This window comes from Epithele typhae, assembly GCF_022376455.1.
Source record: "Epithele typhae strain CBS 203.58 chromosome Unknown BXZ73scaffold_30, whole genome shotgun sequence".
NCBI classification, from domain to species: Eukaryota; Fungi; Basidiomycota; class Agaricomycetes; order Polyporales; family Epitheliaceae; genus Epithele; species Epithele typhae.
In genome coordinates, this window is record NW_025954221.1 from 297,710 (window position 1) to 324,566 (window position 26,857).

General features: G+C 58.1%; 8 protein-coding genes and 2 non-coding genes across 10 annotated transcripts; 7 read left to right on the forward strand and 3 right to left on the reverse strand.

The window, feature by feature from the left end:
- Positions 1-1,561: 1,561 nt before the first annotated feature.
- Positions 1,562-3,396, forward strand: BXZ73DRAFT_48291 (cytochrome P450; the record flags this gene model as incomplete). Its single annotated transcript, XM_048020024.1, has 8 exons — positions 1,562-1,692; positions 1,756-1,944; positions 2,006-2,276; positions 2,325-2,457; positions 2,565-2,865; positions 2,906-3,034; positions 3,099-3,242; positions 3,291-3,396. Coding segments are annotated over 8 exons (1,404 nt in total), but the record flags the coding sequence as incomplete, so codon positions are not given.
- A 342-nt stretch (positions 3,397-3,738) lies between these two features.
- Positions 3,739-5,827, reverse strand: BXZ73DRAFT_102243 (cytochrome P450; the record flags this gene model as incomplete). Its single annotated transcript, XM_048015160.1, has 10 exons — positions 3,739-3,841; positions 3,895-4,038; positions 4,092-4,220; positions 4,281-4,552; positions 4,605-4,618; positions 4,677-4,797; positions 4,859-5,123; positions 5,185-5,373; positions 5,425-5,554; positions 5,611-5,827. The coding sequence occupies 10 exons, from the start codon at positions 5,825-5,827 to the stop codon at positions 3,739-3,741; spliced, it is 1,584 nt and encodes a 527-aa protein (XP_047877075.1).
- An 887-nt stretch (positions 5,828-6,714) lies between these two features.
- BXZ73DRAFT_90518 (pre-mRNA-splicing factor ISY1) lies at positions 6,715-7,912 on the forward strand (the record flags this gene model as incomplete). Its single annotated transcript, XM_048025665.1, has 4 exons — positions 6,715-6,717; positions 6,774-6,966; positions 7,029-7,391; positions 7,476-7,912. 4 exons carry the CDS (start codon positions 6,715-6,717, stop codon positions 7,910-7,912), a joined length of 996 nt encoding a protein of 331 aa, XP_047877076.1.
- A 663-nt stretch (positions 7,913-8,575) lies between these two features.
- Positions 8,576-8,844, forward strand: BXZ73DRAFT_102245 (uncharacterized protein; the record flags this gene model as incomplete). The annotated part of the gene is made up of 2 exons (XM_048015161.1): positions 8,576-8,735; positions 8,795-8,844. 2 exons carry the CDS (start codon positions 8,576-8,578, stop codon positions 8,842-8,844), a joined length of 210 nt encoding a protein of 69 aa, XP_047877077.1.
- A 1,141-nt stretch (positions 8,845-9,985) lies between these two features.
- On the forward strand, positions 9,986-12,092 carry BXZ73DRAFT_90531 (O-methylsterigmatocystin oxidoreductase; the record flags this gene model as incomplete). Its single annotated transcript, XM_048025670.1, has 9 exons — positions 9,986-10,187; positions 10,241-10,370; positions 10,433-10,621; positions 10,693-11,034; positions 11,112-11,137; positions 11,296-11,552; positions 11,597-11,710; positions 11,776-11,936; positions 11,999-12,092. The coding sequence occupies 9 exons, from the start codon at positions 9,986-9,988 to the stop codon at positions 12,090-12,092; spliced, it is 1,515 nt and encodes a 504-aa protein (XP_047877078.1).
- An 84-nt stretch (positions 12,093-12,176) lies between these two features.
- BXZ73DRAFT_90532 (cytochrome P450) lies at positions 12,177-13,797 on the reverse strand (the record flags this gene model as incomplete). Its single annotated transcript, XM_048025671.1, has 8 exons — positions 12,177-12,276; positions 12,341-12,484; positions 12,548-12,676; positions 12,737-13,008; positions 13,171-13,299; positions 13,365-13,548; positions 13,569-13,631; positions 13,688-13,797. The coding sequence occupies 8 exons, from the start codon at positions 13,795-13,797 to the stop codon at positions 12,177-12,179; spliced, it is 1,131 nt and encodes a 376-aa protein (XP_047877079.1).
- Positions 13,798-15,070: 1,273 nt separating this feature from the next.
- On the forward strand, positions 15,071-15,166 carry BXZ73DRAFT_t121. The gene has a single exon. It is a non-coding gene; the product is annotated as a tRNA-Ala (tRNA).
- Positions 15,167-15,347: 181 nt separating this feature from the next.
- Positions 15,348-16,638, reverse strand: BXZ73DRAFT_90520 (DUF125-domain-containing protein; the record flags this gene model as incomplete). The annotated part of the gene is made up of 5 exons (XM_048025666.1): positions 15,348-15,551; positions 15,644-15,820; positions 15,847-15,980; positions 16,022-16,134; positions 16,400-16,638. 5 exons carry the CDS (start codon positions 16,636-16,638, stop codon positions 15,348-15,350), a joined length of 867 nt encoding a protein of 288 aa, XP_047877080.1.
- A 3,423-nt stretch (positions 16,639-20,061) lies between these two features.
- On the forward strand, positions 20,062-20,133 carry BXZ73DRAFT_t122. Its single transcript has one exon. It is a non-coding gene; the product is annotated as a tRNA-Ala (tRNA).
- Positions 20,134-22,607: 2,474 nt separating this feature from the next.
- On the forward strand, positions 22,608-24,777 carry BXZ73DRAFT_90521 (NADPH oxidase; the record flags this gene model as incomplete). The annotated part of the gene is made up of 6 exons (XM_048025667.1): positions 22,608-22,977; positions 23,040-23,542; positions 23,613-23,833; positions 23,885-24,053; positions 24,104-24,611; positions 24,767-24,777. The coding sequence occupies 6 exons, from the start codon at positions 22,608-22,610 to the stop codon at positions 24,775-24,777; spliced, it is 1,782 nt and encodes a 593-aa protein (XP_047877081.1).
- Positions 24,778-26,857: the final 2,080 nt, after the last annotated feature.

Genomic DNA, 26,857 nt, shown 5'->3' on the forward strand with positions numbered 1-26,857 from the left:
GATTTGTTCCAACTAACCGCGGTTCTTCCATGGATTATGGGTGAACGCGACGGCCACCGAAGATGTGGTTGAGACGCAGGCCTGGCACGCAAGCCGCTGCGGGCAGTGGCAGGTTCACGGGCCGGCGAAACCCGAGCGCGCAAGTCGCTGAGCTCTTCGCGTGCTGGACGAGCGAGCCTGGACTCCGAATCTTCTCCTGGAACGCCATCCTCAGTCTACGTCTATTCAATCGTCGCCCATCTTTGACCCATGAGGATGCTCCATCGTACCGCCTCGCAAAGAGGGGACAGGCTACATTCATGAGGGCATCGCAAAGGTCATGAGTATAGCCTTACAAACCCGGGGATCCCATTCCGATTCGGATGAAGGAGCGTTCGTTTGCCAGCAAGAACGGAACGAAGACCCGCGCGACGCGTCATAAGGAAGGTGCGCTTTGTACGACAGGCTGTGAAAGAGCGGAGGAGAGTACGTCCAACCACAAGCACCTCGCCTGTACGGTGCTTGCGCGAGGAAAGTGCGCCAGATCGTATCGAGGTACCCACCATACGACGTGTCTCGACAGCACACCGTGTCCGCCGCGCCGCCGCGACGCTTAGCACTCTGTGCGGCATCCAGGAGGCGGGGCAGACGTACCAGACGTACCCTTCAAGCATATCCGACGCGCTGAACGGTCGTCCTGCACGAAGTTTGCAACCGGGACGTAGGCCTCCGCGACCATCGCATGAGTAGGATGACAGTGGGACATGGCCTGGGCATTTAGATTCAAGTCTCACACCTCCCAATGCACGCACACCGAAACGCGCAGTCCACAGATACCCCGTTCCCCGCGTCCTTTCCTCGGTTGTTGTGGAGGGAGCCCTCGCTCGCTCATGGTGAGAAGAATTGGCGATAATGGGCACATGCGGAAGCAGGGCATGCGTGCAGGAATGAGCATGAGCGTGACCTAGACGGGTGAGTGTCCTCGGTATGTTCTTGCGCCCTTCGTCCCCCCAATTTTACCTCCGTCTGCACCTGGTATGTTCTACGTCATACAATCAATCTCCCTCCCAAAAATGTGCATGTGCAAGCACGTTTCCTTACTACCCCCGCATCGAAGCGACCGAAGAACAAGGACCTAAGAACCTTGAGCTTGCTCAGCTCCACGGGGTGGGCCCTTGGTCGCCATTTTGCCCTATCCGATACAGGTGATCCGTGACAAATTTAGAGGCGAAAAGCTTGGTTACAGGTCAGGAGGGGTGAAAGATACCGCGGCCCCAGCCGTTGTGTTTCTTATATACGTAGCTGGCTTACTGGACTCATGCAGATACCCTCGTTATGACATCCGTGTCAACCATCTCTTCCCTTTGCGCCCTGGTATTACTTGGTGGAGTGTACTACTATGTCGTGCGCTCAAGGCGAAGTCTCCCTCTTCCTCCCGGACCCAAGGCTTTCCCCTTGATTGGCAATATCTTGAGCTTCCCGCCTGCGAAGTCATGGATAGGGCTGCAAGAACTCAGCCTCGAATATGGTAGGCCTTCAATACCTCGTCTTAAGTGTTCGCTCATTCTAACTTCGAATCAAAGGGGAAGTCATGTACTTCGGAGGGCTCGGGAAGTCTTTCCTCGTTCTCGGGAGCGTTGAAGTCATGTCCGAGTTCTTGGAGAAGCGATCGGGGACAACTTCTTCTCGCAGTGCAACGCCGCTAATCGAACTGTGAGTGTTTCGAGACCGTCTCTTGGGCCAAGCGGACACTCAATGTCTCCTGGGTTAACACAGTACTGGATCTGACTTCAACTTCGGCTTCATGCCCTACGGCCAGCGGTGGCGTGCTCATCGTCGTGCGTTCTGGAACTACATGCACCGCGATGCGTGCCGGGCCTATCAAGACATACAACGAGGTGCCGCACACTTATGCCTCGACAAGATTCTCTCTGATCCCGCAAACCTGCGCAAGCATCTCAAATTGTGCGTGTTCCTCTTCGAGCCATGAAGTTTACCGCCATTATGGTACTAACGTACCGGGTAGCAACTTCTCCGCCTCCGCGCTGAAGGCAATATACGGCATCGACATCGACGAGAAGGAGGACGTGTACGAAAAGGTGATGCACGATACGACCGCCGCGGTTTCTCAAGGCCTAGTCCCGGGGAAATGGCTGGTCGAGTATCTCCCTGTTCTCAGGCACGTTCCAACGTGGTTCCCCGGGGCGCGGTCGCAGAGGATTTGGGCGAAATGGCAAGCGTACAGTCTCCTGGCACGGAACCTGCCTTATGACTACGCCCTCTCCGCGATGGCGAGCGTTCACATCACCACATGCCCGATCTTGCAGCTGATTGAGATCTTATAGGATCGCCCGAGCGTCCAAGATTCCATTGTTGGTCGATTACTCGCAAACAGTCCCGTCGGGCCCCCTGGAGCAGATGTTGGCGCGGCGCAAGGAGACGACATCATCAAGAACGTCGCCGCAGTAGGTTACGAAGGTTAGCAACGCGATTGTATATCACGCCAGACGTGGTTCCACTAACTCTTACTACCCAGCCGGATCAGACACAGTACATTCTCTGCTTCACGCACCAAATGTTGACAGCACTCATTACCGCATGGCAGGTCTACTCGACGTTGCTCGGGACGATGCTCGCGCTCTCGCTCAACCATGAAGTAGTCGTCAAAGCGCATGCCGAGCTCGACGCCGTCGTGGGCGCCGCTCGCATGCCGGACTTTGACGACGAGAGCTCGCTGGTGTACATCAAAGCGATCGTCATGGAAGCACTCCGCTGGCACAACGTCACCTCGGTTGGAGTCCCGCACGCTACCACCGAGGACCAGCAATGGCGCGGTTGGTTCATACCTTCCGGGACTGTCGTCATTGCGAACCAGTGGTATGCTGAGTAGCTTTTTCCTCGATTCGAACACTCACAAAACTCTTAGGGCATGCATGCACGATGCGTCGATCTATCCTGATCCGTTCGCCTTCCGGCCGGGGCGCTTCATCCGGAATGGGCGCATAGACGAGACGCTTCTCAGCCCTTTTCAAGTCGTCTTCGGGTTCGGAAGAAGGTACGTTGACTTCTATTCCCCTTCCTCGACCTCACTCATCCGATTCCGGGTGGCATCGCTGTAGAATCTGCCCCGGTCGATATTTCGGCCTGAACGGACTCTTCATCACCGTAGCATCCATCCTACATGTCTTCGATATCACGGCTCCCGTGGACGAACGTGGGCAGCCTTTCAAGATTGAACCCACTTTCACAGACGGCTTTTTATCGTGAGTTGCAAGAGCTCACCCACAGTTCTCTCTGACGGTTTTCTGCAGATACCCCGAAGACTCCCGCTGCACTGTCTTGCCTCGTTCTCCGGAGCACGAGAAGATGATCCGGAGCCACGCGGAAGCGTACAGAGCGGCGAGAAGCCAGAGCTGAATTCTAACTTATGCGCATTCTGCGCATTGTCTGCCGTCCTAATGAAACACCAGACTTGCTACAGCAGAGCCCGAGTGTCAAGGGTCGGCACAGCGGTACATCCGCGCCAACATCTGTCGAGAGCGCCGCGCCGCGCTGGATGAGGGTGTTCCCGGCTCACTTCTCTCGTCAGTCGCTTCCACGTTCAGCGCTTCAGCACCTCGCCCGGCTTCGAGCACGACGCGATGCATAAAGGAAGTAGGCGAACTGTATATTCTCAGGACGCCATCATGTAGCACACCTCATTATAAAGTAACTCTACTCTAGAACTAGTCGTTGACCGGGGACTGATGCTCATCAACTTCACGCGTGCATTTGAACTCGAGCGGCCGCGGCGTTGGCGCGTATCAACGCCTCCGCCTCTGCGGACCGTGGCTTGATCGTGCACCGACTGTCTTCAAGGTAACTAGAGGCGCACCGTGAGCGAACATAATGCTAGGGTGGACCACAAGTACGCACGATAGGAACCCGTCGGACATCGTGGGTGTGATGTGGATCGGCCGTCCGTTCTCGTCCACGGCGGGCGAGAGGTCGAAAACGTGGAGCACGGAGGCGATGTTGATGAACAGCGCAGCGAGCGCGAAGTGCCGCCCGGGGCATATTCTAGCGCACGAGAGGGGTCAGCGGTGCGGTGCGGCGTCCCGACAAGCACGCACCTTCTCCCGTAGCCGAACGAGAACGTGGTCGGATCGCGGATGCTGACGTCGAGCTTCCCGTCCTTGATGAAGCGTTCAGGGCGGAAGGCTTCTGGGTCCGGGAAGACTTCCGGATCGTGCATGCATGCCCTGCGCGTTTGTTTATTGAGCACGCTAGGGCGGGGATGTAAGGTTTGGCATGGAACGTACCAGGTGTTTGGGATCACGATGGTGCCTGCTGGGATGAAGTAGCCGTGTAGCTCGTCGTCTTCAGTGGTCTGGTGAGGCACGGCAAGAGGCACGACGTTGTGCCAGCGCAGGGCTTCCATCACGATGGCGCTAACATAAACCAAAGACTCCTGGTCGCTATAGTCGGGAAGCCGGCCGGGGCCAACGACGGCGTCGAGTTCATTCTGCGCTTTCTTCTTCACGTCAGGGTTGAGCGCAAGCGCAAGGAACGCAGCTTGAAGGGTCGCCCACGTCTGCGAGCGCAGTGAGTAAAATCCGGATAAGCATGAGCACACCATTACTCACGGTGTCGGCACCGGCTGCGTGCACAGTTGAGTCTCAATGAGGTGATGGAATCGCCAGCACACTATGACATACCTTCGAACGCGACAGCCCCGACGTTCTTGATCACCTCGGTTTCGTCTTGAGGTTTCTTCTCCGTTTGGTCGCATTCAGTGAGAAGCTGGCCGACGATCGAGTCCCGGACTTCTTCCTTGTCCTGGTGATGGGGTCGACGTCAACCACGTGGCACAGTCATTGAGAAGGTACCGCGCGCTCACCATCCTACTCTTGACGAAGTCGAGAGGCAGGTTCTTCGCGCGGTCCCGCGCCGCCCGCCACTTGGCAAAGAGCTTCTGCCAACCTTGACCCGGGAACCACGACGGGAGGTATTGCAGCGCTGGAATGTTTTCCACGAGGAACTTCCCTGGAACCAGGCCCTGAGCGACCGCTTCCATTGCGCTTTCGGCGAGCGCGACGAATTGGTCATTTTCCTCCTCGGCCTGATATCCATAGATCACCCTGAGGACGGTGGCAGCAAAGGTGCTGCAGATGACACGTTAGCATGAGCTAATAAGAATAACGACGCGTGTGTGCGGATGCGTACTACCGGATATGCTCGACGACCTCTTTAGGGTCGTCGAGAAGCAGCTCTAAAAACTTGTGCGTGATGACACGCTGGATTGGTTGGTAACTGATGCTTGCATCACGGTGGAAGAACTGCCAGAACGCCTTGCGGTGACGGCGCCAGTACTGCCCGTATTGCATGAACGCGAAGCTCGAGTAGATCCCGGTGCTGATCGATAAGTGGGCAGGTGTGCTACAAGTGACGTGAATACAGACTCACAGTTCGATCAGCGGGGACTGCTTCCGTCCGGAAGTGTTCGAGGAACGCTTCTCCAGGTACTCGAAGATGACGTCCGCGCTTCCGAGGACAACGATGGACTGTCCGAAGACACGAAAGTGCACGATTCTCCCTATACCCCGAGAGCGTTAGTGAGGCTCAACGCGAGATACACAGACAAAGGAGTACCGTAAGTGGAGCAAACATCGCGGAATGCGACCCACGGCTTGACGGTCGGAGTGTTGAGCAGGTTGCCCACCACGGGAAGCGGCGAAGGGCCCGGGGGCAAAGGCCGGCCTTTAGTACGTGCCCGCCAATCAGCGAGGGAGCGGAGGTAGACAACGACTATGCATGCGATGCTGAGCAGAAGCGACGCAGAGAGTGGGGAGAGATGTGAAGTTGACATGGGTGGACAGGGCAGGGCGATGTCTGCGCACTCTGGAAGGAGTCGACAGTCGATTAAATATGAGCTCGGGGTTGTGGCGCGGACGATCATGTATACGCACCATGTAGGCCGTCGCGCACGATGCAGACCAGAACAATGCCATGAGGCGCCGGAAATGAGACGCGCCCTACACGCCGGGGTCTAATTTCGCCAGGTCGATAGCGCAGAGACTGAAGGTTGGGGCTTCTGGGTTGTGCGTCGACGTAATCGTACTACGCGCTGCCCATCAATTCTATCGCTGAGTAGCTTCTCTTTTGGTCATGAGGGACACCCTGGCATGCGCCTACTGCCATGATTGACACGTTGGCGGACGCTGGAAGCGAAACGTCCCCTCGAGCGTTATCATCGCTTCAATGTCGTAGGGGCAGAACTGTGGGTGGCCCGTGAGCTAGGAAGCACACGAGGCAGGGCAAGAAGAGCCACGTCGAATACACGTACTTCGGAAATACTTGGAGCCTCAAAAAAGCGACCTGGTGAGAATCCTCGAGGGATTGCACAACAGTAGTAGTTATTTGTTCCAGGGAAATCAGATCACCTGCACTGAATGGAAGAAAAACGCGCTAGAATCCGGGTCTAAGAGACACAGGGTCATGGCTTTGAACCCAAGGGGTACCTCTCGGTCTAACGAAACTGCTCAGCGGTTGTGGTCAAGTCCAAGAATCAAAGCCGCAGCGCGCCCGCTGATTGTCGACATGAGCGCTGGCACTTTCCGGTCCGATCTACCCCGAGTACTCGGAGTGACATAAGTGACGGTCACAGAGTGCACGGGAAAGCGCGCGCGTCGAGCGCGTCGCTGTCCAGCGTCCTCATCTTCCTCCACCTTCCCCACCCAGCTAGACTGTACCACCATGGTGTGCAGTCACCCTACCGCTTTGACGCCCCAAACTGACTAGAATTCCGTTTGTAGGCTCGTAATGAGGAAAAAGCGCAGTCTATGCTCTATCGTTTCCGCGAGGCCCAGGCCGCCGAGCTTGGGCTGGGAACGCGAAGCGACCGTCGACCACGCATGGCCAGTGCATGCAAGAGCCTGCGCGAGTGCGAGCGGTGGAGGGGTGAGATCTTGCGAGAGATAAGCCGAAAGGTGTCGAAAATACAAGACGGTGCGTGCTCCCTCGGTCTCTACGTTCCACGCGTGCCCTCATCTCTCGTCCCATGCTCTCAGCTGGCCTTACGGACTATGAGGTGCGCGACCTTAATGACGAGATCAACCGCCTCCTGCGCGAAAAGCGCCACTGGGAAAACCAGATCGTTGCACTCGGCGGCGCGAACTACCGCCGAAACGTCGCGATGTTGGACGACGACGGGAAAGAGGTGCCAGGAACGAAGGGGTACAAGTACTTCGGTCGGGCGAAGGAACTCCCCGGTGTAAAAGAGCTTTTCGTGAGCAAGAAGACAGAAGAGGACGAGGAGAACAAGGTCCACAACTACTACAAGAAGTTCACGAACCAGGGGCCCGCATATTTCGGCGATCTGGACGAGGCGGAAGGGGAGCTTCTGAAGTTCGAAATGCACACTGAGGAAGAAGGTACGTTTTTCAGTCCCTGGATGCGCCCTCTTTTGCTCTGCCCTTTCGTCTCCCCACCCAACACGTCTCTGACTCCTTTGACAGAGTGGGAAGATGCCTTCAATCATCTTCGTACCGTTCTTGGTCTATCGCCAGAGGGCCCTGTCCCCCCAATTCCCCGCCCGGTGAAACAAACCTCCGCCCTCTCCGTCACGGATGCAAGTCACGCAGGGCTGCCGGACCCGAAGCGCAAAGCCCCCGACGAAGACGGAGATGTCGAGATGTCCACAGACGCGCCCTCGTCAGAGATTGCAAAACGCGCAAAGAAGGAGGGCGCGCCACCAACACTTGCCTCGACAGACGCCCCATCGGACGACACGATGCTCGCGCATGCTCAGCGGACAGCAGCCTACATCCCTATCCTTTCACCGGAAGTCCTGATGCCGCCGACGCTACCGACACGAGAGGAGATGGAGAAGTTCTTGTTGGAGTTGCGGAAGAAGGCGTTGGTGGAAGAGTACTTCGGGAACGACCCTCAGTGAGCTCGTTTGTATTCCCCACCCGGTGCGCCGGTGCTCCCCCTCGGCCGTTGTTACTCTTGCCTTGCATGTTTGTACTGTACTTTTACTATTCGGGGATAGAGGGTTAGCAGGACCATTGTTGCCCACACCTTCGCCCTGCTTCGCGTTCAATTCACGAGCCTCGGAGTATCCACAAGCAAGATTACCAACCTTCGCGTGCAATAAGTTCTTCCTTACCTCATTGTTGAACGCTGAAGTTGAACTGGGACATCCAGGTCGTACATATCGACAGTGCGCCGTATTGCTGGTGAGCTGCCAGCGCTGGTGCAAGGGTGTGCATGTACTGACCGATCTGCTTCGTTAGCGTCCTTTCAGGCATAGCGCCAAAGTTCGGACGGCCTCGCAGCCGAGGGTTCTGAGGACTGCGTTTGCAAATGCCTCCGCAGCGCTCGCTTCTTCTCCATACCCGCACCACCACACGACACACCAGAGCCCCTGTGGGCCTTGGCCCTGCCTTTTGTCGCTACCGCTTGCAGGGTCTTGTCCGGTGCTTGCTTCCACGGTTTATCTTATCCACCAGGCCCTCCGGGCTTTCCCCTTGTAGGCAGCATCATTAACTTCCCTGCTTCCAAGCCCTAGAGTGCGTTCCAAAAGCTCGGTGACGTCTACGGTGACGTCGGACGAATGTCCAGCACTTCCCTCACTGACAAGACAAGCTCTGCAAAAGACGTGCTGCGCTTCAGACTGCCAGGCCAGTCCATCCTCGTCCTCGACAGCGCCGACGCCATCTTTGATTATTTCGACAAAAGATTCGTCAACACCTCCGACCTCACGCAGTCGAATCGTAAGTCTCGGCTCACTATCGCGGGGGACACAGGCCCGACTTTTGACAGTTGTGGCCAGCACTTCAGCACCGCCTTGATGCCACATGGACCCCGCTGGCGCGCGCATAGGCCAGCTACTTCCACCGAGACGCGTCCCTCGTGTATTGGCTCACGCAACGCGCCGTCACCTACATCTTCCTACAGCGGTTGCTGGACAACCTATCACGGCTGAGCGATCACCTTCCATGGTTGGTGTCCCATTCTGCGCAAAGCTCGTTAGAACTCACGCCATTGCTGACAGTACCTTCGCTGGCTCCGATATCCACATCGTGTACGGCATCGATACGTCCGGGCTTTCGAGATCTCCGTCCAATCGTCCTCGGGGCTGGTCCCTGGCTCATCGTGGTGAGGTTTCCACATTTCTTGCGACATGCGCCCATTTGGTTCCCTGGCGCGACTTGCGAAGTGGCAGTCCGACAACGAGATCGCCTTGGAGCTCAGGTGGTACGTTCGTTTCGACGACCTGCGTCAACGTTAGGGGCTGACGATGATGAACTTCAGGATCCACTACTCCAAGTACAACGCTCTATGGTCGGAAAGCTCCTGCTATCTCCCCTACGGTCGAGTCACCTGTGGATGTTATATCCAACAGGCGAGTCGTCGCTTTCGAAGGTAAGTACTTCTATTTATCACTCCTCCTCTGGCGCCTGTCGCTGACGATGGGTCGCTCTCGCTGGCGCTGACAATGTACAGTGTACATGCAAGCGTGGCACACCTAGTACACACCCGTCCGGGGGCGGTATCTGTCCAGGGCGCTCCTTCGCACAAGCGGGCCTATCCATCAACATCGCCTCTGCTCTGCACGTGTTCGATGTCTCCGCCAGTCGATCAAGACGGCCGGCCCGTCGATGTCGTGCTGGACATGACGCCCGGACATTTGTCGTACGTAGTCTCCTTACTAGAGCACGCATTCGATGGCTGACGATGCTACGTCACCTAGGCACCCCGAGGACTATCGTTGCACTGCCAACGCTCGTTCTCCACAGTACGCAACTTTGATATGTACTTACTCCCGCAGAGATCGCGCGTGCGAACAATGATGTACTGTTGTGACCTGGTGATCCGATTTCGGACCGGTCTATTGGGAGGACAGTCTAATTTGACAGGAAGCATAGAACAGGTGCCATTTCTGCTGTCACCTTTAGCGAGGCCAGGTGTATATATCATACTGCTCTGCGGATATTCTATGTTGATACAGCCACGACCTGCGATGCTCTCGCCACTGAGCGTGATATCCGCTCTATCCGCTGTTGTTCTAGTCGTCTGGTTCCAGTCGCAGATCGCATGGAGAACGCGTACTCGAGGCCGACCACTTCCCCCAGGACCTCACGGGCTACCCGTGATTGGCAACCTCTTCAACTCGCCCACGAAGAGATTATGGATCGCTTATGAAGAGCTTAGCGCAAGATACGGTGCGTTTCCTCACAACATCACTGATTTGTTGAACCTAACATCCTAACTCCAGGTGACATCTTTCATTTCCGCACCTTTGGCCAGTCCACGGTAGTGCTCGCGAGTCCGGATGTCATCAACGAATTCCTCGACAAGCGTTCGATCGAAACATCGGACCGCAGGCAGACTGCGCTCATGAAATTGTACGACATGGGTGGCGGAACCTGTATCATCCAGTACGCCACACTGACCTCTGTTGCTACAGGCTCGGACTCGACATCAGCATGTCGTTCATGCGGTACGGCGCACGATGGCGACTATATCGCCGCACGTTTGCGCCGCGCTTCCATCCGGATAAGCTCGTACAGCACCAGCCCAAGCAGCTTGCGACTGCGTACTCGTTTCTCAGACGTCTGCTGGACACCCCGGCTGAGCTTGACGAGCACATCAGATAGTGAGTATGATCCACCTACGCTTCGTGCATCAATCCATCCGTGTTCTAAGCTGTTGTCTTGGCCGTCACAGCACATTCGCTGCGACTGTGCTGAAGGTGCTTTACGGCATAGACCCCGAAGAGAAGGACGACCCCCTCATTGCCGCCGTCGAGAGTACCATGGAGGGCATCGGACAAGGCCTGGTCCCTGGAAAGTTTATGGTGGAGCACATCCCCGTCCTGCGACACGTCCCGGCGTGGTTCCCGGGGGCAGGTTGGCAGAACGCGTTCCGCGAGTGGCGCGCCGCGCGGGACGTAATGACCAATACTCCGTTCGAGCGCAGTATGGCGGCTTTCGTGAGTTTCACAGCTCTCGATGAGACTAACGAGCATCGAACTGACCTGGTTTCCGGCGATCAAAGGACACTCCGCCAGTACGCGATTCGTTTGTTGGCCAGGTTATCGGCACACCCGTCAAGCCGGGGGATGAGAAGATAGAAGACATCGTAAGGAACGTGGCCTCGATCGCGTTTGAGGGTGAGCTTTTGTGAGATGCAATATGATGTCACCTTGTTGACGACTCTGAACTCCCTTCAGCTGGCACGGATACGGTGCGTCGCTTTGCCTCAGATCAATTGGTGCTGCTTCATTTGTCGCTCATTATTCCGTCTCTCAGACCTTGTCCGCCTTTCAAGCCGCGTTCCTAGCGCTCTCCCTTGCCCCTGATGTGGTCAAGAAGGCACACACAGAGCTTGACGCAGTCGTCGGTCCCAACCGCCTGCCGAACTTTGGCGACCGCGACGCGCTGGTGTACGTGAACGCGATCGCCCTCGAGGCACTCCGATGGCACACCGTCGTTCCCATCGGAGTGCCGCATTGTACGATCGCGGACACGGAGCTTCGCGGGTACTTCATTCCCGCCGGGACCGCCGTAATTGCGAACATATGGTGTGTGCTCTTCGCTATGCCGGCTCTTCATAAACTGACATTTAGCAGGTCTTGCATGCACGACCCCGACGTTTTCCGGATCCTTATGTTTTTCGGCCGGAGAGGTTCATCAGAGAAGGGAAGCTCGATGTGGGCGATCGCGATCCACGGCATTCGTGTTTGGTTTCGGTAGACGGTGAGCTCGTGCGGGCCAGGCATCTGTGCGCGCATCCATTCTGATCGCGAAGTATCCCTCTGTTGTCAGGATATGCCCCGGCCGTCACTTCGCGCAGGCTGGGCTTTTCTTGAACTTTGCATGTGTGCTACATGTGTTCGATATCTCGCCCCCTGTGGACGAGCACGGAAACGAGATCAAAATCGAGCCGGCGGTGACTGACGGCTTTCTCTCGTGAGTGCAAACACAGCTTTAGAGAGCGATCACTTACGTCGTCTTCCGCTTTGTGCCTCTAGCTATCCGGAAGACTCTCGCTGTACCATCAAAGTGCGTTCACCAGCCGCCGAGGCTCTGATTCTCGAACACACGGGGTGCCATGGGCGCAGTTAACGTTCCAATGACGGATCCTTGGAGTTCATTCGCGGGCGATTCTGGTCATAATGTACATGGTAGAAAATCCCGCTTCATCTTTCGTCACCCTCGCATAGCTCGTGCAGCCTCTGCGTTCTCACGAATGAGTCTCTCGTGTGCTGGCGAGCGGGCTTTTATGGTGCAGCGGGTATCTTCTGGGTAGCTAAACCGTAGCCAAGATTTGACGCTCAGCATTCGTCCAGCGAGCACTGTCGAGTAGCACACACCTGAAGAACCCATCCGAAAACTTTGCTTCGACCTTGATAGCCTTACCATTCTCGTCGAGCGGAGGCGTTATGTTGAACACATGCATGATGGACGCCACATTAATAAATAGTGCGGCACGCGCGAGATGCCGCCCGGGGCAGATTCTATAGAGGTGTACGTTTCTCTCATAAGCATACGCGAAGAAATTGTATCAGAGTGCAGCGCACCTTCGCCCGAAGCCGAAGACTACATCTGTAGGGTCGGGTACAGATGTGTCGATCTGTCCGTCCTTGATGAAGCGCTCCGGCTTGAACATGAACGGTTCGGGGTAGACGTTAGGGTCGTGCATGCACGCCCTGCGGGGCCCGGTGCAGCTTCAGTTGCGCTTCGCAAAACCGACGATACCGGTTGCTTACCAAGCATTCGGTATCACGAGCGTATCCGCGGGAATGAACCATCCGCGCCAAATATCGTCGGCGACCGTGGCGTGCGGGACGCCGAGCGGTGTGACGTTGTGCCATCTGAGCGACTCCAAGATGAAAGCGCGGACGTAGAGCAGCGGCTCCGCGTCGTCGAAGTCTGGCATGCGCCGAGGTCCGACGACGGCGTCGAGTTCGGCGTGGGCTTTGGCCATGATGTCGGGGTGCAGCGACAGAGCGAGGAAGACAGCTTGCAACGTCGAACCGATCTGGAGAGCCGGTATCAACGTCGTTCGCAGAGTGTCACTCAAGCCACGCGCCAAGGCGCGGTTCTTACCGTATCGGCCCCGGCTACAGTCACGAGTGGAGGGAGTCAGTGCAAGGCTGCTGGACGCGCCACTGCCAGGATTTTTCGTACCTTCGAATGCAACCGCCCCGACGTTCTTCGCGACCTCTATCTTGTCATCTGCATCAAGCCGACCGAATTGGTCTCCGGCATACTGCTCCTCGCGTTCCACAAGCAATCGATTAACGACAGACTGCTGCACCTCTGGGCGGTTCTGTTGAGGTTGGTTAGACAAGGAACTACTTCCTTGCCACCAGACGTCCACAAAACAAGACTCACCCGCTCCGCAACGAGGAAGGAATAAGGCAGGTTCACCAGACGGGCGGAGGCAGCCTGCCACTTCGCCCAGCGCTCGTGCTGAGTGCGCATGCCCGGGACCCACGCGGGAACGTGCCTCAGGGCAGGTACATATTCTACCACCCATCTTCCAGGTATCAAGGTGTCTAGGACCGCCTCGAGGGCGCTCTCGTCGTGGCGACGTACTGATCGTCCTTCTCTTGTGCCTCGATGCCGTACATGATCTTCAGAACCGTTGCGGCAAAGTTGCTAGGACAGTGTGAAATGAAGTCAGACCATGAGACTGGTACAACCACAGATCTTACAATCGGATGTGCCTGCAGAGCTCTCCAGGGTCAGACAGAACCTGGTCCAGGAAGATGTGGGCGGCGTTACGTTGGATGTCGCGGTAGGCAACGGCGGCGTCACGGTGCATGTAGTTCCAGAATGCTCGTCGGTGATCCTCCAGTGATGGCCGTACGGTAAGAGCCCCATGTTGAATCCTTGGCCAGACCTGTAGGTCCCACCGTTAGCAATGACGTACTTTTGCATCAGACAAAAGGGGACTCAAAGATGGATCATGTGGCTTTGGAGGCGAGAAGACGTGTTCGCGGACTGCTTGTCAAGGAACTCGCTTAAGACTTCTGTGTTCCCAAGCACAAGTATGGATTTTCCAAGCCCCCTGTAGTACACTGCATCTCCTGCGCGGTGTCGGTTTCATCGATAACATGACGAAGACGAAGCTTACCGTACACCTCACTGACTTCACGGAACTTTATCCAAGGCTTAACCGTGGGGAGACTGAGTATGTTGCCTATAAGCAGCATTGAGGGAGGTCCTGGAGGAGATGGAAGACCCCGAGAGCGAGCGCGCCATCTTGCTGCAGTGCGTAGATAGACCGCAAAGAGGGTCGCCGCTGCGACAAGGAGAGCCCAGGGGGGGATCGAGGGAATCGACATGGTCCAGGCCAATGTACTCAATGTCGACACCGACAATATATCTTTGCGCGTACGGGAGTGGGAAACCGAAGCCCACCATACATGCGTAATCTGGGAGCCGGTTCCGTAAGCCAATGATAATACCTCTGTAATTGGTTGGATTCTCGCAGGGCTGTCAGGTAGAAGCGTCACCGCACGGGCAGACTTGAATGCCGCAGCCCGAGGAAAAGCCTGCGTGCGATCACGAGGCACTGTATTACAGCCGCTATTACATTGATACACCTGTTCAATAAAAATCGTACACTGGGGAGTTCGCACGGAGTCACAACTTGACTTGACAGTTGCGATGCTCACCCGAGAGTTAGTTGGCGTCGTAGCGACCCCTTCGCGCGAGAAGTGATGTCCAAAGTCTGGTTTGAATTTGGAACCTCTGTGTGTGGCTTCCGACGAACAGGCTATCATTATGATAATGGCTGTAAACGTCCAGTAGAACAAGCGGGTTGCACACTTGCATTGCCTACTGAGTATCGGTGACGCGAATTGCAAGCTCCTCCAGGAAGCCAGATTCTTCCCGGGTCGTCTAAGAAAACCAGATGCAATCGAAGGCTTGCGCATGATTGAGTGTTGTGTCGGAGAACCGGATCTCTTGGGTGCCCCTGCATGGCGGTCCGGTTGGTAAGTTCAAACTTCACTGAACAGTTCTGGCACGAGTTTGGGCGTCGTTTTGGATATTTTATTAGCCTATGGTGTATAGTAATAATATGAGAACAAGGGCGTTTGGCGCAGTGGTAGCGCGTATGCTTTGCATCCGACGGTATAATCGTCAGTGCCTGCATAAGGTCAAGGGTTCAAGCCCCTTAACGTCCAGTCATTTTGTCGAGGGACCGAAACTAATGCGCGAAGTGTCATTGATTTCCATCCAGAGGCACGGCTTCCGTGAACAACGGGATTTTCACCGGGCGCTTTTCCTCGAATTCTTCACGAATTCACAATTAAGGCTATGAAAGTTATAGTACAGGATATAACACATGTCCGGCAAAACCAACATCTACTCCTTCGCCTCCAACGCTGCAACGATGGCATATGCTGCCGCTGCTGCTGCACCGCCGACACAAAGGGTCGATATCGCACCCCAGACATAATCCCCGAAGCCCGCACCCGCACCCGTAATGCGCGCCTTGACGGCACCGAAGATGAGGAGGATTATACCGGTGACGACCGAAGAGTATATGAGCGCGATGTGCGCGACGGGCTCGAAGAAGTAGGGCAGGAGGGGATGAGGCCACCGGCGAGGTAGCCGAGGCCGATCGTCAGCGCGGAGGCGTACATCCGGAGCGTGGTCACGTCCTCGAGGCCCTCGCCGAACTTGAGGAGGAAGGCGGTGAGCCCGACGTCGCCCGCCCAGCGCAGCGCGCCGCCGTCCTCGGCGAGGGTGACGTCGGACGAGGTGCTGGCGCGCGGTTTGTGCGCGGGGCTCGAGCCCGCGTGCGCGTGCGCGCCGTCGGCGCCGTGCGTGCTGAACTCGACGTCGCGGAGGCACGCGCGACCTGGCGCGAGATCTTCTCGTCGACGCCGACAGGACCGAGCACGGCGTGGACCTCGCGCTCCATCTCGCCGTCGCAGGAGCGGACGACGCGCGCGGCGGTGACGCGCTTCAGGTAGCGGTAGTGGTCGCGCTCGGCTTGAGTGGCGAGAAGCCGCCGATGCCCATGGAGATGGCACCGGCGATGAGCTCGGCGATGCCGCCGAGGATGACGAGCTTGGACTCGCCGAGGGAGGAGAGGCCGGCGGTGAGCGCGAAGGGGACGGTGAGGCCGTCGGAGAGGCCGATCACGCTGTAGGGGGCGAATGTCGTCAGCACCGGGCCGTGGTTCACGCGGCCACTCCTCGGGCGACGCGATTGGACGAGCTGCGCGGAGGATCTGCCCAAATGACGATCGACTCCCGTTTGGCGGAGAGCAAGAGCAGCATTTTGTGGCGACAACCGCAGAGCCCATCCCCTAAAACGCGGCAGACGTGTATGCACCAAGTCTTAAAGAAGGACTTCGGCGGTGCGAAGCTGAACGTGTGGGATACGTGCACGGGAAGAAAGAGACTCACACATCGCGGACAACATCTGGGTCAATGAGTGTGCGCTCGTCGTCTCCCTTCAGCTCTTTGCAGCATACTCCCGACCGCACCGGCTCGTGTCGGTCGCATTTCGCGGGTAGAGGGGCGACTTCAGGACCTTCAGCGTTGTTGATTGACCAAACGGGTGGCTTGTTTCCGGGGACGTGTTCCGAGCTGCCGCGTCGGGGAAGAGGAACGGATGGCGCCGAGGAAGAGGAGGACTCGGGCATGACTGGCGGGACGGGTAGTACGTGAGGGGTCGCCAGGAACGTCGCGGGGGAAGGAGAGAGAGGTGGGAGAGGGAGAAGATGCCGGAAGCCGCTCCCAAGCTTGAATTATGGATCCGGGTCGACTTCACACCCTGACGTAATCCTCCTTCCCATTGGCCCCGCCGAGCAGCCACCGACGCTCTCCCGCTGCTCCAGCTTGGCTCCGGCACCTTTGTGGCGACAATCCTGAAAATCATGTACGGCATCACCGTGAAGGAGCACAACGGTGAGTATGTTGAAACGGCCGATGACTGTTACCAGACCGTAGCAGAGAGTCTCCTACTGAGAGAATGGTGGTACCCGCGCTGACTCTGAGACACGTCCCCGTGAATACCGGGTATGCACGCCCAACACGAGCGGTGGACGAAGTGGCGGACTGCCTCGGCGCGTATGCTGAGCATAACATACGCTCATCTCGTCGACCAGTGGGTATGCCGATATTCTGTCTGATCGAGTCTGTCGTAACTCGGCTGCTCGTTGAACGCGAGGAGGAGATTGCGACAGGAGCATACGGTCAGCTTGATGCAGAACGGGGTTGCATATCAAGGTATAAAACGCTCTGATGACGCTATCTACTTGTACATCAGCCGGGTACGATACGCTGAGATTCCTCAATTAAGTCTGTGAACACTGACCCAGTTATTCAGTCCGACTCAACGCGGCTGCGATCCGTCTTTTTGGCTCCTTCGCTTAACCCCGACGCTATGGCCGAAGCCCACGCTGGGGCCGCTTCCCTTCAACTCTGATGAGCATCTCCGGACGGAACAGATGCGGTTCCGGGAGCCGTCGGGGTGGTGCGCTGTTGACTGTGAGTCCAATTGCGAGGGCGGTGTGCCATTGGAGTGCCTCTAGGATGATGGCATTCATGTACACCACTAAGTGTCTCACTGGTCGTCACAGTTCGGCGGTCGGTTGGGTCAGCTTCTATGACCTGATATTATTGGAAGGCTTCCTTGAACCGACATCGCACAGTCTGCACTATTGTGCAAACAATTGGAATTCCAGTCCTCTCATGTAGAAAACCTTTCTGGCCGAACACTTCAGCAGCTAGACCACGTAGTATTGAAGCACGGGATGCCGCTGATTTATGCACTACCGATGCAATGCTGCTAGCCATGTGCGATCATGCTCACATCAATTCTAGAGCATCACGAAACTTGCGGTCGGACGATCCCGCACGGTCACGGGGACGGACGCAGATCAGAGTGTGACCTAACGGCACCAGGCGTGATCATGCAGACTGCCTTAGAGCGACAAATGATCATACATTCGACGGAGAGACGCGTTGAGGTCTAATGCCGTCGAGAGGACAGACAATGATCGCGCAGACAGGCTTATGGTCGACCATGGTCTGACGGCAGGGGTGTAATTGTCAACCATGGTCTGATGACACAGGCGTGACGGTCAGCCATGTCCGGCCCGGCAGCAGTCGTCCGACCGAGCGAGACCTGACACAGACTGAAAGATGACGATGCGCGACCTTTTGGAGATCTGCAGTTGACCGTGCACCGACCGCGGAAGCAAAGCAAACACCTGCAGGGAAAAAGGCAGGCGATGAGCTCGTCTGCTTCATTGTATGAGACAACTTGTGTCTCGTCGCTTTGTACTAAGTAGTTCGGAGTTGTGCGCTTGATGTGCGCGGCCATGCGGGCCTCATATGCAAACTTCCCCCATACACTCTTCCACTGTCTGTGTCCCTGTCACTGGATAAACACTATAGATGTTCATAGATAGCACTAGAACTATTAAGAACATGCTGGACGAGGTCATATGGCTGCGCGGGTCTTTGGCACAACGCACGTCTAACCCACGTGACCGTGGCCCTGGGCGTTTCAAAAATGCCAAAGCGCGAACTTCCTCATGTCTTCCTCTCCCTTCCACCAGTACCACCATCTCCCACACTCGCGTGATCAGCTCCAACACAGCTCGCTGTATAGCCCAGCCCGTATCCTCGTGACTTGCCCTGCCGAGTCTACTCGCTCACTATGATCAGGCTCCCCGTTGAATGCTTCCAGGGACCCGACACCCCGCCAATGCTAAACAGAGCACTTCTGAAGCCTTGGTACGTGATAATGCATCATTTTATGCGCATATATCCACTCCCTCGACCGCAGGTCACGCGGTCTAAGCCCAAAATCAAGCAGGAGTCGCCCGTTATTGTCATATTGACTCCGACCTGTTGCTGCTGATGCTCTGTAAGTATCTGCCTGCTATATGCGCACTCAATTTACACCCGCATGTATGCATTTCCTTCTAGCACAAAATTTCCGACACTCACAGATTCTCCAGAAGCCCCTGTCGGGTAACAGTGGGTTTTACTGTGTACGAATTCCTTCTGTATTTGACCCGAGGCGAATTACGACAGGACCCCGCAAGCTCACGGTATGTACAGCACTTTATTGCCCCTTTCCTCGTCTAACGTCCATGCAACAATGTGCAGGCCCACGGGGGACGCGGCGTGTGAACGGCGCAACGAACCCGATCTTGCGCGTGAAGGGCCTGGTCGACTCCGTCCTGACGTTTGAAATCGAGATGTCCTGGATGAGCGAAGACGGGTGCGTCCATCTCTCTCTTCCGTCTCATGCGATATGTGCCGACCACTTTCCCCCACCCCCATTGTTGTCGATGCGGCGGACTACTGATGCGGCGGACTACTCGCTCTCCAAGGGCAACCTCAACGTCGCGCTGCAGGCGACGACTATTAGCTGCTCTTCATCGACTCCGCGTACGGCATCCTGTACAGCACGTCCTCCACTCCCATCTCATTGCATTTCTCCGGTAGCTGGTCGTCATGGTGGATCTTATCATATGCCGCAGGTATTCGTGCGTCTCTGTTCAATGTTGTCGTTGTGATGTATGTTGTGTCGTCAGACGTCATTGTAATATACACTCTAGTTAATGGTACAATAATAATTCTGTCTCTCCAATTTATGTCGTTTGAATGGCTCCATATGTATGCTCAAGCTGTCCATACCGTGTGCTCGGTCCGATCAGTGTCGACCAAATGGCTGTGGCCGTTCGACCGAGCATGACCAGAAGCTCCGCGAAGTCTGACCATGCTCGACCATACTGCCCTGCCTGTCAGCTCATAGACGGCCCGGGACCCCCGTGAAGTAGACCTGGCGGGATCAAACCAGCCTTGCAATAAGACCATCCGCGATCCCTCTCCCACTGACCACTGATCATACTTGCTCATGCTCGATGATATTTGGTCGTTATTCGTCACAAGAAGGCCGGGCAGACAACTGATGATCTCGCAGACTTATTTCGATCTCGCATGCTCCGCTTATGATCCTCTCACCGCCATTTTCGTGATGAGGTTGTGAAGATCAGAAAGGATCATGGAGAGAACATGATCCTCGCATTATAATAAACTGTGTCACTGGGCACTTGGCACAGTGGTAGCGCGCACGCTTCGCATGCGTGAGGTCCAGAGTTCAATCCTCTGAGTGTCCATGTTTTTGGCAACCAGCATCAACTTGTCCACAGTGCATGCGACTAAACGAAAATGCATATGCGGTCAGAAGGTATGTTCGTCTACGTTATCATTTATGATGCTGGTGGTGGCGCATGGAGACAACAGTTCCTTCCATGTGTAAATGCGGCTCGGTTCTGCCAGGTTCTGCCCCGGCGCTCTCTTCCAGCTGCGCGGCTGCATGTTGGTGGGACGCCGACATCCTTCGCGAGGGTCCCGTGGTGTGGAATATACGGTCCCCCTTGGCGGACGTCCGGTATGAAAACGGTCACGCTCCATGCCGTCTCCCGAAGGCGACGGGCGACGGCACCGAGTACTATTGAGCACCAGGCCTCGCGAGCGTCGGTCGCTTCGAGCTACTAAGTTGTCGCGTCGTCGAGCACTGCACGGTGGCGAGCGTAGGTACGCAGTCTAGCCCTCCATTTTGGCGGCCGCCGAGGAGAAGTAAGGACGGATGTTGGCGCAAGCTAGGAGTTGGGACGTCTGTCCTCGTTCAACTTCGACGTCCGTACGATTTATTCCATCCACACCCGTAGTGTTGCTGACCCGCCGGCCCGTCCCTCCGCCTGCGAGAGATAACGTCCGAGGATGGTTGCTTGGCGATCAAAGGAGTACATATGTACCTGCTCCATTCCCTCGGGCGCCGGGGACAGGGTTCCGAAACCCAGGTTCGCCTTGGCCACCTCGGACGTTGATCGGAAAACACCGCTAATTTCTTGCATCCCCATCGGCCCCGTCCAACGGAAACGAAGAATTCGATCAACATCTTCGCACACTACATCACGTGCCGTGGCGGCGAGGGCCTCGCGCTTTGCTCCCTGGGCCAATGCGCCGACATGATGAATCCTTCATTCGTCGCAAGCCCCCTCGAAAGTGTGACGGAGCATTCCTTCCATGGAACGACGACGCGCAGCCGTTTCCCGTCGCCCGTCGCCCGTCTCCGAGGGGTATTTGTATTACACTCCCAGCGACGCGTGCCGACGAGATCGTCGACCTGATCCCAGTGCTGCGCAGCCCGACTTGGTCTGTGACGTGCTTGCCGACAATCTGACGGTACGTACGCGTGCACTCCTGATTCGATCTCGGGCGACTGGTTGCCAGTGCTTTGCTCTGGCCTTCGAGCTGACGGCCTCCGTGCACTCCGCAGCTCCTCTGCAAGGCACAGGCGTCGCGGGAGGAATCCCTGCTCTGGGATAGGATGTGATGAGAGAACTTGCATGGGTTCGTGTCCTTGTTTGAGCGTATCAGAGAGCTAAGGACGCACACGGAAAGACTACATGTCAGATGCCAACTGCTCCTGCCCACAGGCTGGGTGTCGAACGTGACAATACGCAACGTCCGCATGGCCCACACCCTTCCTGATCCTGCAGAACACCTTGGGACATCCGTACGTCCCGCCACGATCGAGGAGGCGACATGCTGACTTGCCATGCGTTCCTGAACACCGCACTAGCCTCCCCGACGGTGATACATCCGCGTACGCAGCGGCGAAGCACCGTCGAGGCTGTTATTCACCGAACTCACATTCGAGAACGTCACCAGGACGGCAGAGACGGCGAGCCGTGCGTCGCGCTTCCTTTGCTGCAGCGGGGCCCGCACCCTGCGGTCTGTTCAATGGCGTACAAGCGCTGATGACATCGGTGATCGGCATTCGATGCAACATTGCAGTGGCTGATTTTGCGTGCGGCGCCGCGGCGCCGTGCACGGACATCGCGTCCGCCGACGTGGGGCTCGCGGTGCCGGGATGGGGAGACAGTGGTGTAGGACGGGGCTGTCGGGCGGAGGAGAGGCCATTGGTTGCCATTCATACTGGCTTCTGACTGCGACCGGTTATATATGGCGCACGATCGCCATCGCGGCTGTCACGAATGTGCGTCGAACGGCTTGCGGCGTGTGAGGCGGCTCGAGGGAGATTGGACATGGAAACAGACGGGAAGGCAAGGGGCGAGAAAGATACTAGTGATTCTCCGGCGTCCTTGGGCGAGAACAGTTTGGATTAAATCAAAGATCTGATCACGGCCGCAGCAACGCGACGAGGTGGTGGCAGGCCTGGGTGCCGGGTGCCGACTGGCTCGAGGTGTGAGAGGTGTGCGACTCGAGGGCCGTCGGACGTCTTGGTTGTGCACGGAGGACGTCAGGAGGAACATGCGAGAGATGGAGGGAGGACAGACAGGCGTCCAGGGACAACCGGACTGATACCGCGGGGAGACCAGGGCTGCCTCGCCCCGGGTTGCGACGGCAACAGGCCGGGGCTCGCACAGGCGCTGGGCACAGGCGGGCGGCGCGCGCGAATCACAAAACAAGCTTGCCCCCCGACCACGACGTGCTCGCACTCCCTTTCTTCCTTCTTCCCCAGCCCCGTCCTTGTCCTTCGCTCAGGCCGGCCCTCTTTCTGCGCAGGACGTCGACTTCGCCCTTGACCTGACCCGACCGACACACGCCGCCAGGCTACCCTATGCCCTTTAACTCGCGGCGTCGTTCAGCAGACATGGACTTCTCCGACGGCAAGATTCCCTCTATCGAGCAGCACCCCGACATCGTCATCAACGGAAACCAGCCTGGCCACCTCCAGCGCAACAAGACCGAGCGCCGCCGCCTCCAGGGTCTCCAGCGTACCAACTCCAATGTCTCCGTCCCCGTCGGCCCCTACGTGCCCCGCACGGCGATGGAGAAGTTCAACCACTGGATGATCAACGAGGGTGGCCGCCGTCTCTTCCTCTACGCCTTCTTCCTCCTCCACGCCCTCGTCATCGCCTTCGGTTTCATGCACTACCAGATCAAGGACAACTCCGTCGGCGCGCGTGCTACGTTCGGCATCACCTTCCGTGAGTCTCTTCCTTACCCTCCTCCCAGCGCCGCGCCTTAAGCTTGTCTATGCGTCTCCCAGCGGTGGCTCGTACCGCTGCGCTCGTGCTCCACGTCGACGTCGCCTTCATCCTGCTTCCGATTTGCCGCAACTTCATCTCGGTCGTACGCAAGACCCCCCTCGGCTCGTTCATCCCCTTCGACAAGAACATCACCTTCCACAAGGCCGTCGCTTGGTCCATCGTCACCTTCTCCATCATCCACATCATGGCTCACATGGTTAACTTCCTGGAGCTTGTCATGGTCGACCCCGACGCGAAGACGCTTGCCCAGAAGCTCTTCGCCTTCGTCGCAGCCAACTTTATCACCGGCCCCGGAGCCACGGGCTGGATCATGACCGCCGCGCTCGGCATCATGGTCTGGTTCGCGATCGAGAAGCGTCGCCGTGCCCACTTCGAGTGGTTCTGGTACTCGCACCACCTCTTCATCGTCTTCTTCATCAACTGGCAGCTCCACGGTATGTTCTGCATGATCAAGCCCGACCGCCCGCCGTACTGCTCGTTCAACACCATTGGTGTCTTCTGGGTGAGTCCCCGCTTGAGCCCTTTTCCCGCGAATTTGTTCTGATGCGGTTTCGCCCCGCCTCGCCCATCAGCGCTACTGGCTCGTTGGCGGTGTGATCTGGATCTACGAGCGCATCCTTCGTGAGGTTCGCTCGCGCCACCGCACCTACATCTCCAAGGTCATCCAGCACCCGTCGAACGTCCTCGAGGTTCAGATCAAGAAGGAGAAGACGACCACCCAGGCCGGCCAGTACATCTTCCTGTGCTGCCCCGAGATCTCCTACTTCCAGTGGCACCCCTTCACTCTCACGAGGTAAGGTTAAAACTCTAGATGTTGTCGAAACGTGGGCTGACCTTGGCACAGCGCCCCCGAGGAGGACTACATCTCGGTCCATATCCGTGTCGTTGGTGACTTCACCGCTGCTCTTGCGAAGGCCGTCGGCTCGGACATCCGTCTGGGCAAGAGTGAGAAGGGCAAGGGCGGCGATGTCGGAGGCCGTGTTGTCGGCACGGCTGGGAACGGGCCTGTGAACGTGTCCTCCCCCGTGTCATGGTCGACGGTCCGTTCGGTTCGGCTTCGGAGGACTTCCTCGACTACGAGACCGTCCTGCTCGTCGGTGCCGGTATCGGTGTCACGCCGTTCGCGTCCATCCTGAAGTCGATCTGGTACCGGATGAACAACTTCAACACCTCGAAGCCGACGCGCCTCTCGAAGGTGTACTTCACCTGGGTCATCCGTGACTTCGGCTCCGCGGAGTGGTTCCACTCGCTCCTGCACGCGATCGAGGAGCAGGACACGCAGAACCGGATCGAGATCAACATCTACCTGACCGCGAGGATCAAGGAGGAGGACATGAACAACATCATCGTCCAGGACGTCGGCGCCGAGAAGGACGCCATCACCTCCCTCCGCGCCCCGACCCACTTTGGTCGGCCGAACTGGGACCGCGTATTCTCGTCCATCGCCGAGAAGCACCCCGAGACTGATGTCGGCGTCTTCTTCTGCGGTCCCTCCGTCCTCTCCCGCCAGCTCCACCTCATGTCCAACAAGTACTCGTCGCCCAAGGGCACAAAGTTCTTCTTCGGCAAGGGTGCGTCTCCTTTCTCGTTCTCCTCCCCGTCTGCGCGCAGCGTGGCAGCCCTCGCCGCCGCCGCCGCCGCCGCCGCCGCGTCCTGCTCTGCTTCGACCCCGCTCTCGTTCCTGTCGATGTCCCGCGTGCTGACGCTTCCCTCCCTTCTCCTACAGAGAACTTCTAAACACCGCGCGTCAGGCACAGGCGGTGCGCGCCCCATCGCGGGGTCGCCCTCGAAGAAGTCGGACTGTACGCTGTCGACGTCGCTGCTCGTCTCTCCCGTCCGTTCCTCTGTTCTGTTCTCCCCTCCTACCTCAGTGTCGTCGGTCGTCGGCTCGCCTGCGCCAGTCGTTTGCACGCGTCCTTTCGTTTTGCTGCGCCCCACCCTCAGCGCTTAGGCCCAACGTACTGCTTATTGTTCTATATACTGCGCGCGCGTCCGCTCCGTGCGGCGGGGCGTGCGCTTGGGAGTCCATGGAAGCGAGAGTGTGCGACCAGCGCAGCGGCGTGCGTGTGCTGTTCGGCGTCGAGAGCTGCAGCGTTCATGTCGGTGCCCGCGCGCGCGTCTGCCTCCGATGAGCCCAACGGGCGCCGGTCAGGGTACTCGCGGGGGCGTGGGCGGGTCGGGGTCGAGATTTGGTGAGATGAAGCCCGGCGCGCACTCTTTGAGAGCCCGAAGGCCGGGCCCGAGCCCGCGCGGCGCCCATCTTAAAGCTCGGGCGGGCTCGCTGCTCGTGCAGGGCGCGCGCCCTGGGCTTTTCATTATGTTCGTATGGAGAAGGCCAGGGAAGCGGAAGGCCCTCTCCGCTCGAACCTTGGACGGCAGCTCGCGCGGACAATCTGCGTTCGGCGCCAAGATCAGATGCGCGGGCCCAGCTGGAGACGGGGAAGCACGCGTGCGGTGGGGTGAGTTTCTCAGGTTATGTCGGTGGGTTCGGAGCTGGGGGGCGCTCAGTCGGAGTCGGGACTGGCTATGTATGGTTCAAGGGAGCAGTGTTCCGGGTGGGGTCGCTAGTGATCGACGGTCCGACTCGGGCTGCGCGCTCGCGACGAAGGCGAGCTCCAGTCTTCGTAGGCTGTGACATAGCTGCTACATCGAGCTCTGGTACCGGCGTCCTTCGAGGCCCCCGCTCTAGACCCACCCGCACGTCGCCGAAGCTCAAGCACCGTGCTTGTCCCAACGCGTACGCGAGCTGGCCGCGCGGGCTCGGAATAGTGGATTCCGATTGCTCGAGCCCAGGGTCTCGCCATCGACCCACCCTGAATCTGCGTTGACGTCGATGAGAGGCCCAAGCGACCCGAAGGCACGCCGCCGGCCCGGGCCGCCGCGGCCGGTGATGTTCGCAAGGCTCTGGAGTCTGGAGGCTGCCAGAACCCAGCTGTGGTGGGCACACACCGCCCTGGGGCCTGAGTCCGTGCCCGCGCGCACGTCCTCCGTACGTACGCCTCTGCCGCCCCCCCAGTTCGCCGGGGCACGCCGACCGCCCCCAGGTGCAGCCCGATCCGGGTGCGTCTGTGTGTGGGCCGCGGTGACGTCGCGTGCCCGCGTCGGTCCGCATCACACGCATGCGCACGTTCTCAGGAGGGCAGGACGGCATCTGGCAGCTGCAGCTGCTTAGATCCTCGGGGCGCACGCGTCGGTACTCGGAGCGCGGGCGGGCGGTCGCCTCGGAGATGCGGACGCGGGGGCTCCTTGGGTCCCGAGTACTCACCTTGGCGGCCCTGCGCAGCCGGGTGCCGGGGCGTGCGGCGCAGGAATGCCCGGGGGTGCGCGGAGCGTACGTCTGGAGCCGTGCGCGCCGTGATGAGCCTGTGGTCTTGGGACTTGAGCTTGGGGGCTCACGAGTTCTGGAGGAAGGCCCGCTAGAAAGTGGGCCCAAGCATACGCGCCCCGCCGAGAAGAAGAGTTCTGCAGGACACACACAGGCCTATCAGACGTTCGCCTTGCGGTGCGGTGCGGTGCGGTGCGGTGCGTGCGGCACCTGGGACGACCACACCGCCGCGCCCGCGCATCCACCGCCCACCGCCACTCGCGCGCTGAGCGCCGAGTGTCGACCCCAATACGCCACAGACGCAATGAACGAGAGCGGAGCGCGCGGGGACGTCGCCGCGGGACGGAACGCGGGGGTGCTTCTCGCTACCATCGGGCGCAAGGCGCACGAAAATCCTTGCTCGACGGCGGAAGAAGACTCGCCGCGGGGCGGGCGGAAGCGACGAAGCGCGAGCGTATGTGAAGATCTGAGCGCCGCCTCCAGCCGCACTCG